This window comes from Sebastes fasciatus, chromosome 3 (assembly GCF_043250625.1).
Source record: "Sebastes fasciatus isolate fSebFas1 chromosome 3, fSebFas1.pri, whole genome shotgun sequence".
In the NCBI taxonomy this organism is placed as follows: Eukaryota; Metazoa; Chordata; class Actinopteri; order Perciformes; family Sebastidae; genus Sebastes; species Sebastes fasciatus.
Genome location: NC_133797.1, coordinates 33,641,142 through 33,654,865, shown reverse-complemented (window position 1 = coordinate 33,654,865; position 13,724 = coordinate 33,641,142). Strand labels below are relative to the sequence as shown.

The window sequence follows — 13,724 nt, the reverse complement described above, 5'->3', positions numbered from 1 at the left end:
TTTAAAGTCGACACATGAGGTGTATGTAAAATATGTCAGATAGATATGTTGATGTGCAAGATGTACTGTAATGCATACTTGTTTAAACTATTATACATACATACTATACTATACATATACTGTTTTATCTATTTTACACAGAGTGGGCCTAAAATAACAGGGAGTGGGTGTGTGAGTTTAAATCTGGCAGACACCACAGTTTCCCTGTCCGGGTCTGTCAGAGTTTTTTTTTCTCTCAAATCAGTTATGACAGAAAAAGTCCAATCTAATGAGGATCCAAATAAACAAACATTTGGCTATCATTCAAATTTAACAAGCACTCTCCAGTTTGGGGTTAGACGTCTACTATTCTTTGGTTGTTAAAGCAGCAGTTGCAAATTGAGACAACTGGAGGAGAAATTCAATAGTAAGAAAGCAAAACACATCACCAGAAAAAATATATAAATTCAATCTCAGTACCTGGCAAAGTGTAGTCGTTTGTATTGCTCATCAACGCTTCCAGAGGGCTGATATATCGTTATTATTTAGTCACTTTGGAGGAAATAAATAGAATGGCAGTAATTGCTTCTGCTGTTAAAATTAAGAGGCTTGTGTTCGAGACAATATGTTTTAACCTCGTGCAGAATCTGTGGTTCACAGACTAATCAGCTGCTCTTTGTGCTGCACTGTCGATGTTTAAGGGTTACGTTTTGCAAATGTCTTTCTTCAAATTAGTGCCTCGGTGTTTAACCCAGACATAGTTACACCTGCCTGGGTGATAGCTCAGTAATTCTGTTTTCTCCATATATAATAGTGAAAATATTCATATATGGCCTTACTGTAGTTGTCGTTGACAGTTTTCACATTTACATGACTGACGATGATGTGAAATTTCAATTTATTAAAGAACATTTCTTTTAAATTTAAGAAAGACTAAAACTAGGCCTGTCGATTGATTAAACTATCTAATTGTGATTAATCGTATGCTTGTTAATTGCAATTAATCGCAAATTAATCACACAGTATTTAACTGTTCACAATGTCCCTTAAAGGGAGATTTGTCAAGTATTTAATGCTCTTATCAACATGGGAGTGGGCAAACTTACTTGCATTATGTAAATGTATGAATCTATTTATTATTAGAAATCAATTAACAACTCAAAACAATGAAAAATATTGTCCAGAAACCCTCACAGGTACTGCATTTAGCATAAAAAAATATGCTCAAATCATAACATGGCAAACTGCAGCCCAACAGGCAACAACAGCTGTCAGTGTGTCAGTGTGCTGACTTGACTATGACTTGCCCCAAACTGCATGTGATTATCATAAAGTGGGCATGTCTGTAAAGGGGAGACTCGTGGGTACCCATAGAACCCATTTTCATTCACATATCTTGAGGTCAGAGGTCAAGGGACCCCTTTGAAAACAGGTTTTCCTCGCCAACATTTAGTGTAACTTTGGAGCGTTATTCAGCCTCCTTCGCGACAAACTAGTATGACATGGTTGATATTAATGGATCCCTTAGGTGTTTCTAGTTTCATATGATGCCAGTATCTTCACTCTGGCTTTAAAACTGAGCCCGTTAATGCTTTAAATCCGTTCAAACATTTGTGTATTAAAACGTTATTATCGCGTTAACTTTGACAGCCCTAAGTAAATCACAAGAATATTAATGACAAGTTAATGCTGTGATAATCACACAACTGAATATTGGCATAACACCCCACCCCAATTACACTCAAAGTGCACAAATATGCCAAAACTGCATCAGCGCTCTACTTTTCTCTCAGATGATTGATGCTGTGAAAAGGAAACACACGGTTGTAAATACACACACACACACATATCTGTCTGACTGACTAACCGTATTACTTGTGACGCCCACAGCAGGCAAAACAACACGTCTCCATCTGTCACTCCGTCTGTTAGTTGGTAAATTAAGGCCGCTGAATTAGTTTCAGCAGACAAAATTCTTCATTTGAAGCTTTTCAAGCTTCCTCCTTGAGAAAGGTACCAGACTGAATGTGTCTCGGGGGTCTGTGTGTGTCTGATACATATTTAAAGATTGAGAGTGTCAATGTGTGTTTTGGTGCAGCAACAAATAATTGGCTTTTAATAGCAATTTCCACTATGGCCCTGATATCAGAGCTCCACTTAGTCTTGTCTGTCAGCTTCTTGGGACAGCTCTGTTGTAAGTTGTTATGCAGGCCAGATTGCAGGGAAAAGTCAGTGGATAAAAAGAGAGCATAGAGAAATGAATTTGGATTAGCATCAGGAACGTTGCCTGCTCTTGTTCCAAATTGAATATCAGAGGATGTGTTGCCCTTCCTGGATTCATCACGCTGCTTGGTTTGGTTTTGGCATCAGGCCTTTTTACTGTGAATGTCTCCCTAAATGAGTACTGATCATATTAAACTATGTGATTCAGTTACTCCTCTAAAACTGTGGAAGAGATGTGTGGTGATGTGGCACTTAAATGCCTCTCTCATTTCAAGAGTTGGCCTCTACAGATAAAGATGATGAATTGCTTTTGGCAGTGTTTTTATATTTTTCATCATTAAAACCTGCAGTAGGCAGAATGTTTTTGGCATCATTGTGCAAAAATTCCATAATAACCTTTCAGCATATTGTAATTCAAGTGCTCTCAGAGAAAACTAGACTTCTGCACCTCCTCATGGCTCTGTTTTCAGGCCTTTGACGGGAGACTTTGGCCAATCACAGGTAATTTCAGAGAGAGAGCGTTCCTATTGGCTGTGCTCCGGCTGGTGGGCGGTGCTTGGTATTTCCTCAACTGATCTCAACATGGCTGCCGGGTCAATAACTTTCTCATTTTACAGCTAAACAGTACACTACAAGATGTTTCTGAAAACATTTGAGGCAAGAAATAGGCATAACAGTAACAGAATATTGATTCATATTTGATCAGCGCTGCCTAGTTTGACCGTTTGATTGGAGTTTGTGAGTGATTGACAGCAGCTCAGAGACGGCAGGCTCCAGCTCAGCTCTGATTGGTTGTTTTCCTCCAGTGGGGGAAATCTTGCAGATGCCATTAGGAGCACCGGAGGACACAGAGGCACATGATTTTTTTCAGGTTACTGCTTTAAGTTCTTCTTTTACCAACCAATCAATCAAATGAAAAGAAGAGATGTTAATTTGAGCACTTGTAAAAAAAAAAAAGAAAAGAAAAAAAAGTGTTCATGGCTTTAGCAGTCTTTAACATTCTAGCTTCTTGACATTTCCTTGCATTGCAACATTTTTCCCACAAAAGCCTAAAATGGTTAATTGGATGAGGTTTTTTCCACTCTAATATGCTTTGAAGCATATCATGTTTCAGTGCAATAAGTGGGAAATTCTTTCTCTTTGCAGTAGATACCCAGTCAAAGTAAAGAATGTGCTGCACAGAAGGACAGTCAGACTGCTTTGGGCTTAAAGCATATAGTTCAATATAGAATAGAATAGAAAATACTTTGTCTACTTTTTGCATGCAAAAGGCAGACATTTGTCCTTGGTTTGCTTGTGCAAAATCTGTTATATATAAATAATTGTTTTATAGAGAACTTTTCAAACCAAAGGGTACTCTGTGCTTTACAAAAATACTGTTGACAATAATTAAATATTGGCGAGGCATACAACTGATAAAATCAGAAGTACAGATGAAAAGGTGAGTCTGAAGAGTCTGTTTTTCCTCCACCAAGGTAAATACTTTGCTCCCCCTTTAGATTTAAGTTGAGATTGGATGATGACAAAACGCCCTTGTTTGTCCTTAGAGAAACTGCTGTTCAATGTGTTATAAGCAAAGAAGGAATTTTAACTAAGATCTTGAATGGTAACCAGTGTGGTGAAATGACATTTTGGCTCCCACCAAACACCAGAGATTCCTTCGTATGTCATGATTGTAGACGATTCCTTAAGCCCTCATGACAAACTGTGTAATGAGATAAACTGAGATAAAACATTTTTATTTAGGACCATTCTATCCTTAATTACACCCAAACTACAGCGGTAGATTGTGACATTTTTCAGGAACAGTGCAGTTCTGATATAAATTGCGTTGCTAAATCAATATTTTTTTGTACCATCATGAGACATTCAGCTTTGTTGTAGAGACCACGAACTTCTGTATGAGAGAATGAGACTTCCTTGATCCCAATTTCTTGCAAGAAAAAACCCCGAAATATCTTCTGAAATTGAAAGAGGGAGGAAGAATGATGTAGAGAAAGAACGAACAATTGCTTACTTTTCTGAGTTCAAACAGGTTCAGTAAAATGAAGGATGGAGCAGATTAGTTTCAGCATAACTGTATGGAAAGCATTACAGTTGAAGGACCCTTCTCAATGGCCTCTTATTCTGTGCAGCTACCAATTGCTCTGAAGACTTATTACAGTCCTTCAATCCATTTTTCGCGTCCCATCCAGTTAGGATACTGTGTACCTCTCTGTGTTGTACACATTACATTCCCTTTCTGTGAACCCCCAACCTTGAAGTTCAAACTGTGCCTATGACTTCATCTCTTGTTCTGGCCTTTTCTTGGGGATGAGGTGACAGCTGGCTAAGCTTCATATGTAGCTTAATCTTGTGTTTCTCCTTTGATTGTGACCAATGGTATAATGAGATCGAGCCGGAGAAGAGGCACTGAATTCTTGCAGATCTGTGAGGTGTGTGGATATGTGTCTCCATTAAATTTCCAGAACAATACAAAATATTCAGAGGTTACAGTCCCTCATTATATTCAGTATTCATCATTAGCAGTACCAAGCAGATTCAGTCAGTCCCAAAAGAGTTAGTCTCAGGTAACTATTTTACACAGGCACTAAAACCGTTTCCTTAGGCACCTCAGATCAGCACAGGATGACATATTATCCCTGATGGCAACAAATTTACATATCTGATGCCAACACAGTCTTTGAGTCTGTCAGTCAAGGTGGTGGTGTAATCCATGGTGGCAACTTAACCCTCATCAACAAGTATAAGCATGTTGTCAAACGGAAAAACAGCATTGCATTAGAACGAGATGAATTCACAATAGCTGCGACCACGTACGCGCATGCATTCACACACAGCCTTACAAATACTTGACCCTCATGGCAAAATGAAAAAGGAACTGATGCCTCCCAGAGGAGTCTACGGGAAACAGTTTGCGGGTTATGAAAGGGGTTGGTGAAATAAAAAACAAGACCTTGTGGCTAAATTGTTACATAAATAGTTAGTTGTTATGTCTATAATATGAAATCCACTAATGGTATGTGTGCACAGCCTCCGGCCTCGCCACGCTTCCCATTCATTGTTTATGTAAGCAGCCGTGCAATGCATTCTGGTAGCGTGGTGGTGCGATTTGAGAAACAGTGCGTCACGTTGGTCGCTCCTCATTTGCATAGAGATGAGGTCTAGGCTACTTTATGCAAATCAGGGTCATCCAGCACCATAGGAAATGTCCTTATTTATGTAAAGGAAAACCTAAAAGTCAGGTAGCAGGTGAGAATTCAAAATATAATAGAACATAATTCAGCAAGGCTGTCAGGCATTCTGTACTGCTTTCAAAAATGTATTCTCCTGTAGCTCAACTTTTCTCATTTAATGTTATCTCTGCTGAGGCAACACACACGTTGGCATAATTTACTCTTCCGTCCTCTTTTGTGTCTTTTGTTTGGGGAAGTAACCTCTTTAATTGCGCCCATGGCCCCATATTCACAGTCAATAGTAGCCCACATTAATTAATTTGAATTCATTTACAAACCTCTGGATTTAAATAGCTCAGCAAGTGTGTTTCAGCAAGATTGCTCAAAACTTTCTGCACATTCAAAACAACTCCCAGATCTACGTATGTTCTCTGAGAAGTCGAGAAAGTTGTAATATTTTGATGGAAAAGTTGTGGTTAAAGTAAAGTAGCAATTTAATGAGAATAAAGTCATAATATTTCAAGAAAAAATCTATAGTCGGCTATACTTGACGTTATCGATCTGCGGATACCCTTCAGACCGTCTGCCATGGCCATGGTTGAAGCTTCGAAACACTCTGGTTGCCATGTTTTTTTTTTCCTTTTTTGTGTCTGTGACAAGCAGAGCAAGAGAAGTGAAACGGCAAAGCGAGTCAAGAGAGGACTTGGTCTTGTCTCAGACTCCCTTCGTCCTGTACCTGTCCATTATACTGTATAATATACATGATCCTCCATGACTCCTTTTGCTGCAGCTCTTCAACCCTCACACCACTTTCCAGTGCTCTGAGAGGAAGTTAGCTTTATGTAGGTCGGAGGAAAAACATCCAAATAAGTTTCAGGCATGTACCGAGTGCGTCGCAGACATGGTAATTGATGTAATCCGCTTCTCTGACAGCCACACTGCCCCTTCTGTCCCTCAGGCGATAGCAAAAAGAAAAAAGGTGAGGAAGGCAACCGCATTTGACTGCCAGTTTTCTAACATCGGCTTCTTTTTTACTGAGAAAGAGTAGGAAATATGAAGCTTTGGAGGTCTATATCTGCAGAGTTTTTCCTCATTTTGGCATGCTGATTGAAGAGCAGAGGATTACGTAAATGGACAGAAATAGTCATGGGTTGGAAAATATTAGTGACAGACAAAACACACATCAGTTCATATCAAAAAAGGACATTCTACCTCCTTGTCTCTCTTAAAAGTCTACATATTCCCAGCCTCTATTGTTATCTACTCCCAGCTTCTCAACACTCATTCTCCCTATTTAGTGTTTGTCACCTTATCTTGCATCATGACAGCCCATTAGCCATCGATGCCTTCGCTATTAAGGTTTTGATTACAGAGACAGAGATGGATTCTTTAACAAAAGATGAATGTGAATTGTGATTGTTGATATTGATGGTCCGCAATATACTGTAAATTTGTTGTATGTGCAGATTTAAAGCAGCAGTGGGTCGAAATGGAGCCGATATGATTAAAAAAGTTATTTTTATAAAACGGTCACTATATCCTGACAGTAGTACATGAGACAGGTAGTCTGAAAAAAATCATGTGCCTCTGTGTTCTCCGGTGTCCTCCAGTGCTCCTAATGGCATCTGCAAGATTTCACAGACCGGAGGAAAACAACTATTTAGAGCTGATCTGGTCAATCACTCGTGAACTCCGATGAAACGGTCAAACTAGGCAATGCTGATCAAATATGAATCAATATTGTGTTACTGTAATGCCTATTTCTCACCTCAAATGTTTTCAGAAACATCTTGTAGTGTACTGTTTAGCTGTAAAATGAGAAAGTTTGTGACCCGGCAGCCATGTTGAGATCTGTTGAGGAAATACCAAGCACAGCCAATAGGAACGCTCTCTCTCTGAAATGACCTGTGATTGGTCAAAGTCTTCTGTCATTGGCTAGACTGAAAACAGAGCCATGAGGAGGTGCAGAAGTCTAGTTTTCTCTCAGAGCACTTGAATTACAATATGCTGAAAGGTTATTATGGATTTTTTGCCCAATAATGCCAAAAATATTCTGCCTACTGAAGCTTTAAGCATTTCAAATGAGGATCTGAGAGGTTTTTGAAAATTCAAAATTGACGACTATTTGTAGTGATCCACGAGCCTTTAACACAGATTGCGGTGACAAAACCACTTGGAAAAAGTGTCATTTTCTTTAAGGCCTAAGTGCACTTCACTAGCCAGATTTATAGCCAGGAGAGCATTCATGCGTTTGACAGTGTGGAAAAGGACATGTTTTCTTTCATGTCAAATAGCCCTTTGCAGACACATGGAACGGTCAGACTCGCACGTTGCAGGGAGAGGCACTGGGATTTTAGTTTTCATAGTCCATCAAAAAGTTTGGATTTGAAGGTTTGGGTGGTTGACGCCCATACAAAGTGTTTGACTTTGACAGAGTCCAGTTCTCGTGACCCAACTGTCACCAATAGTCAATGGTTCCTTAAAGGGAAACTTTTGCCGATTTTCAATCCGTGTTACCGGCGTCCAGAGATCTCCGCTCACCCGCCGGCAATACTCTGCCGGTTGACGCGAAATGCCGTGTCTCGCCTGCAAATGAGTGGCGGGGAGCTCCGGACGCCGGTAACACAGCGGGAAGCTGAACATCGGCACTATCTATCGAATCTGATCCAACCACACCATCACACGGATGAAGCAGAATAGCTGAGTTTTTGATTGTTAAACTCTTGATAAATAATAACTAGGAATTTTTTTCCTCATGAACTATTCAGAAGAGGCACATAGACAAAAAGAAAAAGATGAACAACAGGTTATGTGATCAAACAAACCAGCATTGACCATTGTTTTATGGCTTTAGAAGAGATGTCCTACTGAGATGAAAGCGTCCTTTCTAAAAGCAGTATAGCCTAAAGTGATGTGACCCCCATCAACTGGCTTCTACCTGTTCTAAGTGCATCGACCTGTTTGTCAAACAAAACGAACAAAACAAAACAAACAAAATGATCAAAACCCGACAGACGAGATGGTGCAACAATTTGCAATTCTATTTGATCCACTCATCTTTAAATTTATAATATTTTCCCCCCCAAATTCCCTTTGTTTTATCAAGGTCTCTGTGTAGATCTATAAAAGAAAGAACAACTTATCAGCCTTCCACATCAGGAAGTGCTGCATTGTTTTAAAAACAGTGTTTGGGTTGAAAGAATATTTTTTGCCAAACATTTCTCCTCTCTCCTCTCTTCTTCTCTCTGTGGTCTTTTGTCTTAAAGGTCATTATCTCATTACATTTGCTTTCTCTAGCTGTCGTCTCAAACTATGCCTTGAATCGTAATAGTTATAAGTAGTGTCTTCTGTTGTGCAATTACTGTGTTTCAGAAAATTTGCAGGGAGAAAATCTTCCCCAGTGGGGATGATGATCATCATCATGCTGACCTGTCAGACTCTACATGTGTATCCTCACCACATCTCAAATTATGTCTGCATGTGCATTAGTTATATACACCAACACACTGTGACTTGTGCTCTTATTCTTTGCAAAAGAAAAAGTACTCAAGTATAGTATAAGTATATATTTAAGTATAGATGTCCTAAGTCACAGTTCTCATCACAGACAGGGATCTCCAGTCACATGAAGACAAATCAGCCTCTTATCTTTCTGAAAATGTCTCTCATCAGGTGACTCATTTAGACTCATAAGGAGATAATGCTGTGATGCTTCATTGTTAATCACCTATTAAATACAGGTGTGTTCACCTCCTCACTTTGACCTGAGGAAGACCATCTGTGGTTAAAACGGCGTGGCTGTGGTAGGATAAGAGAGCGCCAGCAGACCTGAGACCAGCTGACCACCTGCCTCTAAACGGATCATGAATGCATGAAGTAATAAATAAAAGTTGCGCGATGAATGCATCCAAATGTAACAGAGTAAAAGTAATGATTATTCTTTTAAATATCTACTCACATAAGAGTGAAAAATATGCTGCATTTAAAGTACTCTGACAAGTACAATTTACTCAAAAAAGTTATTTGAGTACATGTAACTCGTTACAGTAGTATGTTTATTGAAATTTTTCACATAACAAAAAACCATACACTTCACATTGCACATAAAATTAAGGCAAATTCTGCTGTCATACTTAATGACAAGGTAAAAATCAAACTCATATTGATAACAAAACTGCTCAGAATTCAAAAACTATATATAAGAAAATAAAAAAAATGAACAATAGATCACTACAAGGTCTTAGCAAAATCTTCCCCCTTCAGAAATTTCATGAATGAGTCCCAAATCTTATTAAAAAAAAGTGTTGTATTTCCCTCTTAATATATAAGTAAGTTTCTCCATAGCCATACAATGCACCAATCCATCATCCCAACTCTGTTTGCTTGGTCTATTCATGGATTTCCATGACAGAGCAATTTTATGTTTAGCTTCAAGTAAACAGAATATAACCATCTTCTTATTCGTATTGTTAAGCTTACAGTTTACTGGGAAACATCCAAAAATACACAATTTACAGCAAAGTGGAAGCTCCTCTTTTGTGGCAATGGATAAAGTTATTATTATCTCCTTTCAATACAATGCAAAAAGCTACCCTCATTTAAACCACATTTGATTCATAAATCAGGTGTATTTTCAGTTTACAGTCGTACTTAGTGTAAGTTATTTTCCGCCAGGAAACAGTGGCACCACTTCAACGGTAGAACAAAATGTTTGTTTTCTGAACCAGATGCTGTATTCTCCAGTGGTTCAAGTGGTCACTTCAGTTTATATTTTCTTCTTTCACTGTGAGCCTGAATGATTGAGTCCCTGGAGCTCCATCAGTGAGCAGTAAAACTGATTATTGTGGTTTGGAAACCCCTAAGGGGAATAATCCTGCAGGAGGAGGCTGAGGCTGCTTTTTCAGTGTGTGAATTTATATGTTTCCTGTAAAAGTCTGCAAACTTTATCTTATAAACTGTTCATAATGCATGATGCTACCATACTTACAAACCCTCCCGATTTTCCCGGGAGACTGCCGTTTTTCATTGCCCTCTCCTGGTTTCCTCCCGGGGCCACAATTCTCCCGCATTTCTCCCAATTTATGGCAATTTTTTACACCTTTTTTTTTTCCTATTCATTATCTCAACATGTTTTCTAGCACAGCGTGTATAAGCCCTACTGTTTCCACCCTGATGGCAATAGATCTACACCAAATGTCTTTTCCATCACAGCATCACAGCAAAGCTGTCTTGGCATGGAACCATTCGAAATAACGGGTTTCAGAACGCAGTGGTGTCGTTGTCACGTTGTGTCTGAAAGGACCTTCAGTTGAGTGAGAGAAGGAGAGAGAAATGGAGAGTACTAAGAGAAAGAAATACTCAAGCAGGTGCAAAAACCGAATGAATGAATGAAAACGGATGAATATTAACCTAGTTTATACCAGATATTCACACAAGTTCACACCAGAGGGGCGAGTTTTCTCTCCTGAGAATTAAAAGTTAAATTAAAAGTAGGCCTATTTAACAAAAAATGCTGTTGCAGTGTACTTAATATTTAGTTATTTCATTTATTTTCATTCATATTTTGTTATTTCATTATTTAAAAGTCACCAGAATGCAGGAATAAAAGTCTCTGAAACTCGGATTTTTCTGGGGGAGGACCCACAGAGCTTTGGTTTTGAAATCCTCCCTATTTGTGAAGTCTCAAAGTTGGCAAGTATGAATGCAACACATTTCTGTCACAGTTGGAGCTTCATGCACAGTGCGACCTGTCCAGGTTGAATGGCTTTTAATTTGCATCACGGCTGGTGGCAGATAACTCGCTCTGTATAAGAGACAACCTGTCAAGTGGGAATGCATTGAAAATTAGGCTTTTAAGTCATCATAAGCATGTCTGGGAGAAAATAATAATGACGATGAGTGTTAGCATAGACTGATTTGATTTATACAAATATCTTCGTGTTTCAAGATGATATTCTGCCATTTCTGTCTGATTATATTGTGTGAAGTAGGGGGAGTCTCGGGCTACCCTGAGGCTATATATCTCTGCCTTCATTGCTCTATTCATCTGAAAGCTTTTATTTCATTCCCATCCGCAATAGAAAATGTTCAGCATCACTGTTTGAGAGAGATGATAGCTGCAGACGCTCAGATAAACAGTCATTATCTGCTTGGGAGTTCGGAGACTTCAGATAAAGCCTCTCAGGTTGTCTGACTTTTTGATGGCCACACAGAGCCCCCGACTGTTTGTCTCACTTTGCCCTCTCGTCTCACAGACACACTCTCCAGAACTACATAACATCTTGAGTCAACAGCAGGGATTCAAACTCCAGCAGGGGACCTGGAGAGGAATTGCTCTCCGTGGTTCTTCAAAACAGAATTTCCTTTTGCACAGACAGTGTCCGTATTTGGCAATGGCTGTGCAGTATTAGAGATCAGTCGGTTTTTGACATCACTGGACCTCTTGACCTCTCTATGTGGATAAAAATGAACCACCTGTGTAAGCTCTGTCATTTTTTTTCCTCAATTGCAGTATCTTCTTTTTCTCTGTCATTTCTGCAGATTTTGGATTTATACTGTGACGACAACTTTTACAAAGCAGAGCAGTGTGGGAAAGAAGGCATGATTCCCAAGAATTGTGTCCAAGTTAAACCACATGGGTAAGTCATGATTGAAGGAAATGAAACATTTCAGTAGTGTTGCATCAATTGATTTTCATTATCGACTTATTTGTCCAATTGCTTTGTCTATAAAGTGTTAAAGGTCACCTATCATGCAAAATGCACTTTTCCATGTCTTTTAAACATCAATATCTGTCCCCAGTGTGTCTACAGGCCACCATAGTATCATAAAAGACCATCCTCTCTCTTTTTCTCCTCCTCCGTTTGTCCGGAAATGGGTGCAGAAAAAAAAATCGCTTTTTTTCCTTCTCTTCTGACGTCATTAGGCAGAAATGCAAGCCATGTAAGGGTTTCCTGGTCGAACCAGAGAGAACCTTCAGTAGCTGACCCCGCCCCACAGCGCGTCACTGTCTCTCCTCCTCAACCTAACTTGAGCAAAGTCTGCAAGAACCAGCAGAACAGGCTTCATGTACTCCCATCATCTAAATATAACATGTTCTTTCACAAAGGCTTTATGTAATTACACTGTTTAAACAGATGATATTTATATATTATATATATTTGATGTCATGCATGTAGCAGAGTACAGGTAGTAAATAGTGACTTGTAAGCAACACAACACATTTCTGTTTCACAGTCAAACTTTATTTGAGTTGACAGATGACAATATTAATTATTCACAGCATTTGTAATCATCTCACCTGTTAGTTAGTTATGTTAACATGGTACAGGAGAAAGTCTTTCAGCTCTGGTAAACTATAGTAAGCTAAGCTCCGGTGGTCTGTAGTCATGGTAACACAGAGACAGCTACTACTGTAAATAATATACCATTACTCTGATCTTCCATACATTTATCTTTTAGCAGAAATAATGAACTGACTACTGTTTCACATCTTCTATTTTCCACCCTGATGGTCGCTGTGTTTATACACCGTCTCATAGCGGTAGCATGTAGCTAACCCGTTAGCATGTAGCTACATGCTAACGGGTTAGCTCTGTATCTCCCATCTGCTTTCAGCTATCTGCTCTCCTCTGGGATGATTCTGTCGGTCATTTCTCACAGATGGATCTGTAAAGACAGACGTAAAACAGAGTGTATGTTTACGGTTTACAGAGTTGATGCATGAGGTAAACACTGAGTTAACTAACAGAGCTATAAATAGTATTATTTACCTGAGAGAAACCGTCAGGAAAACCTGGAATCTGGACCGCAGATGTTCATCATGTGTCGCCGATTTCTGATCAGATTCCTCCGGTAACGTGCGCTGGGTGAAGTTTCTGGTTTATAAACTTTAAAGTGGTTTATAAGCTCTATTCTAGCTGTCTCTCCCTCCACTCCTCTCTCTCCACTCGTCTCTCTCTCCAGAGCTGCTCCGGGAGGGAGGGGGAGGGTGACGCTGTTGTTGTTGAGGAAGTTTGATTGACAGAAAACGCTGACCAATCAGAGCAGAGTGGGAGGAGACAGGCTGTGAATCAGGGGTTTTCAGACAGAGGCTGAATTAGGCTCTGAGGCAGGCAGACTCAGGCTGCAGTATGAGAAGAATAAAGGGTTTTTTAAACATTGCAGCATGTAAACATGTTCTAGTGCAACATTAAAATACATCTATGAACCTGGAAATGAGCATAATATGTGACCTTTAAGACAATAATGAAAATGTCCTTTTGCTCAGAGCCCAAGGTAATATGTTCAGATTGCTTGTTGTGTCCAACCAAGTCCAAAGATGATCCATTTACAATGATAAGCAAT

At 39.3% G+C, this 13,724-nt stretch overlaps 1 protein-coding gene across 2 annotated transcripts in view; it reads left to right on the top strand.

Moving 5' to 3' along the window:
* The window catches only part of grb2a (growth factor receptor-bound protein 2a), a 42,878-nt gene that overhangs the window by 16,347 nt on the left and 12,807 nt on the right, over nucleotides 1-13,724 (top strand). For both annotated transcript variants that reach the window (XM_074630499.1, XM_074630498.1), the window contains exon 4: nucleotides 11,919-12,016. In XM_074630499.1, the coding sequence (XP_074486600.1) occupies nucleotides 11,919-12,016 (98 nt within the window). The remainder of the gene's footprint in view (nucleotides 1-11,918; nucleotides 12,017-13,724) is intronic.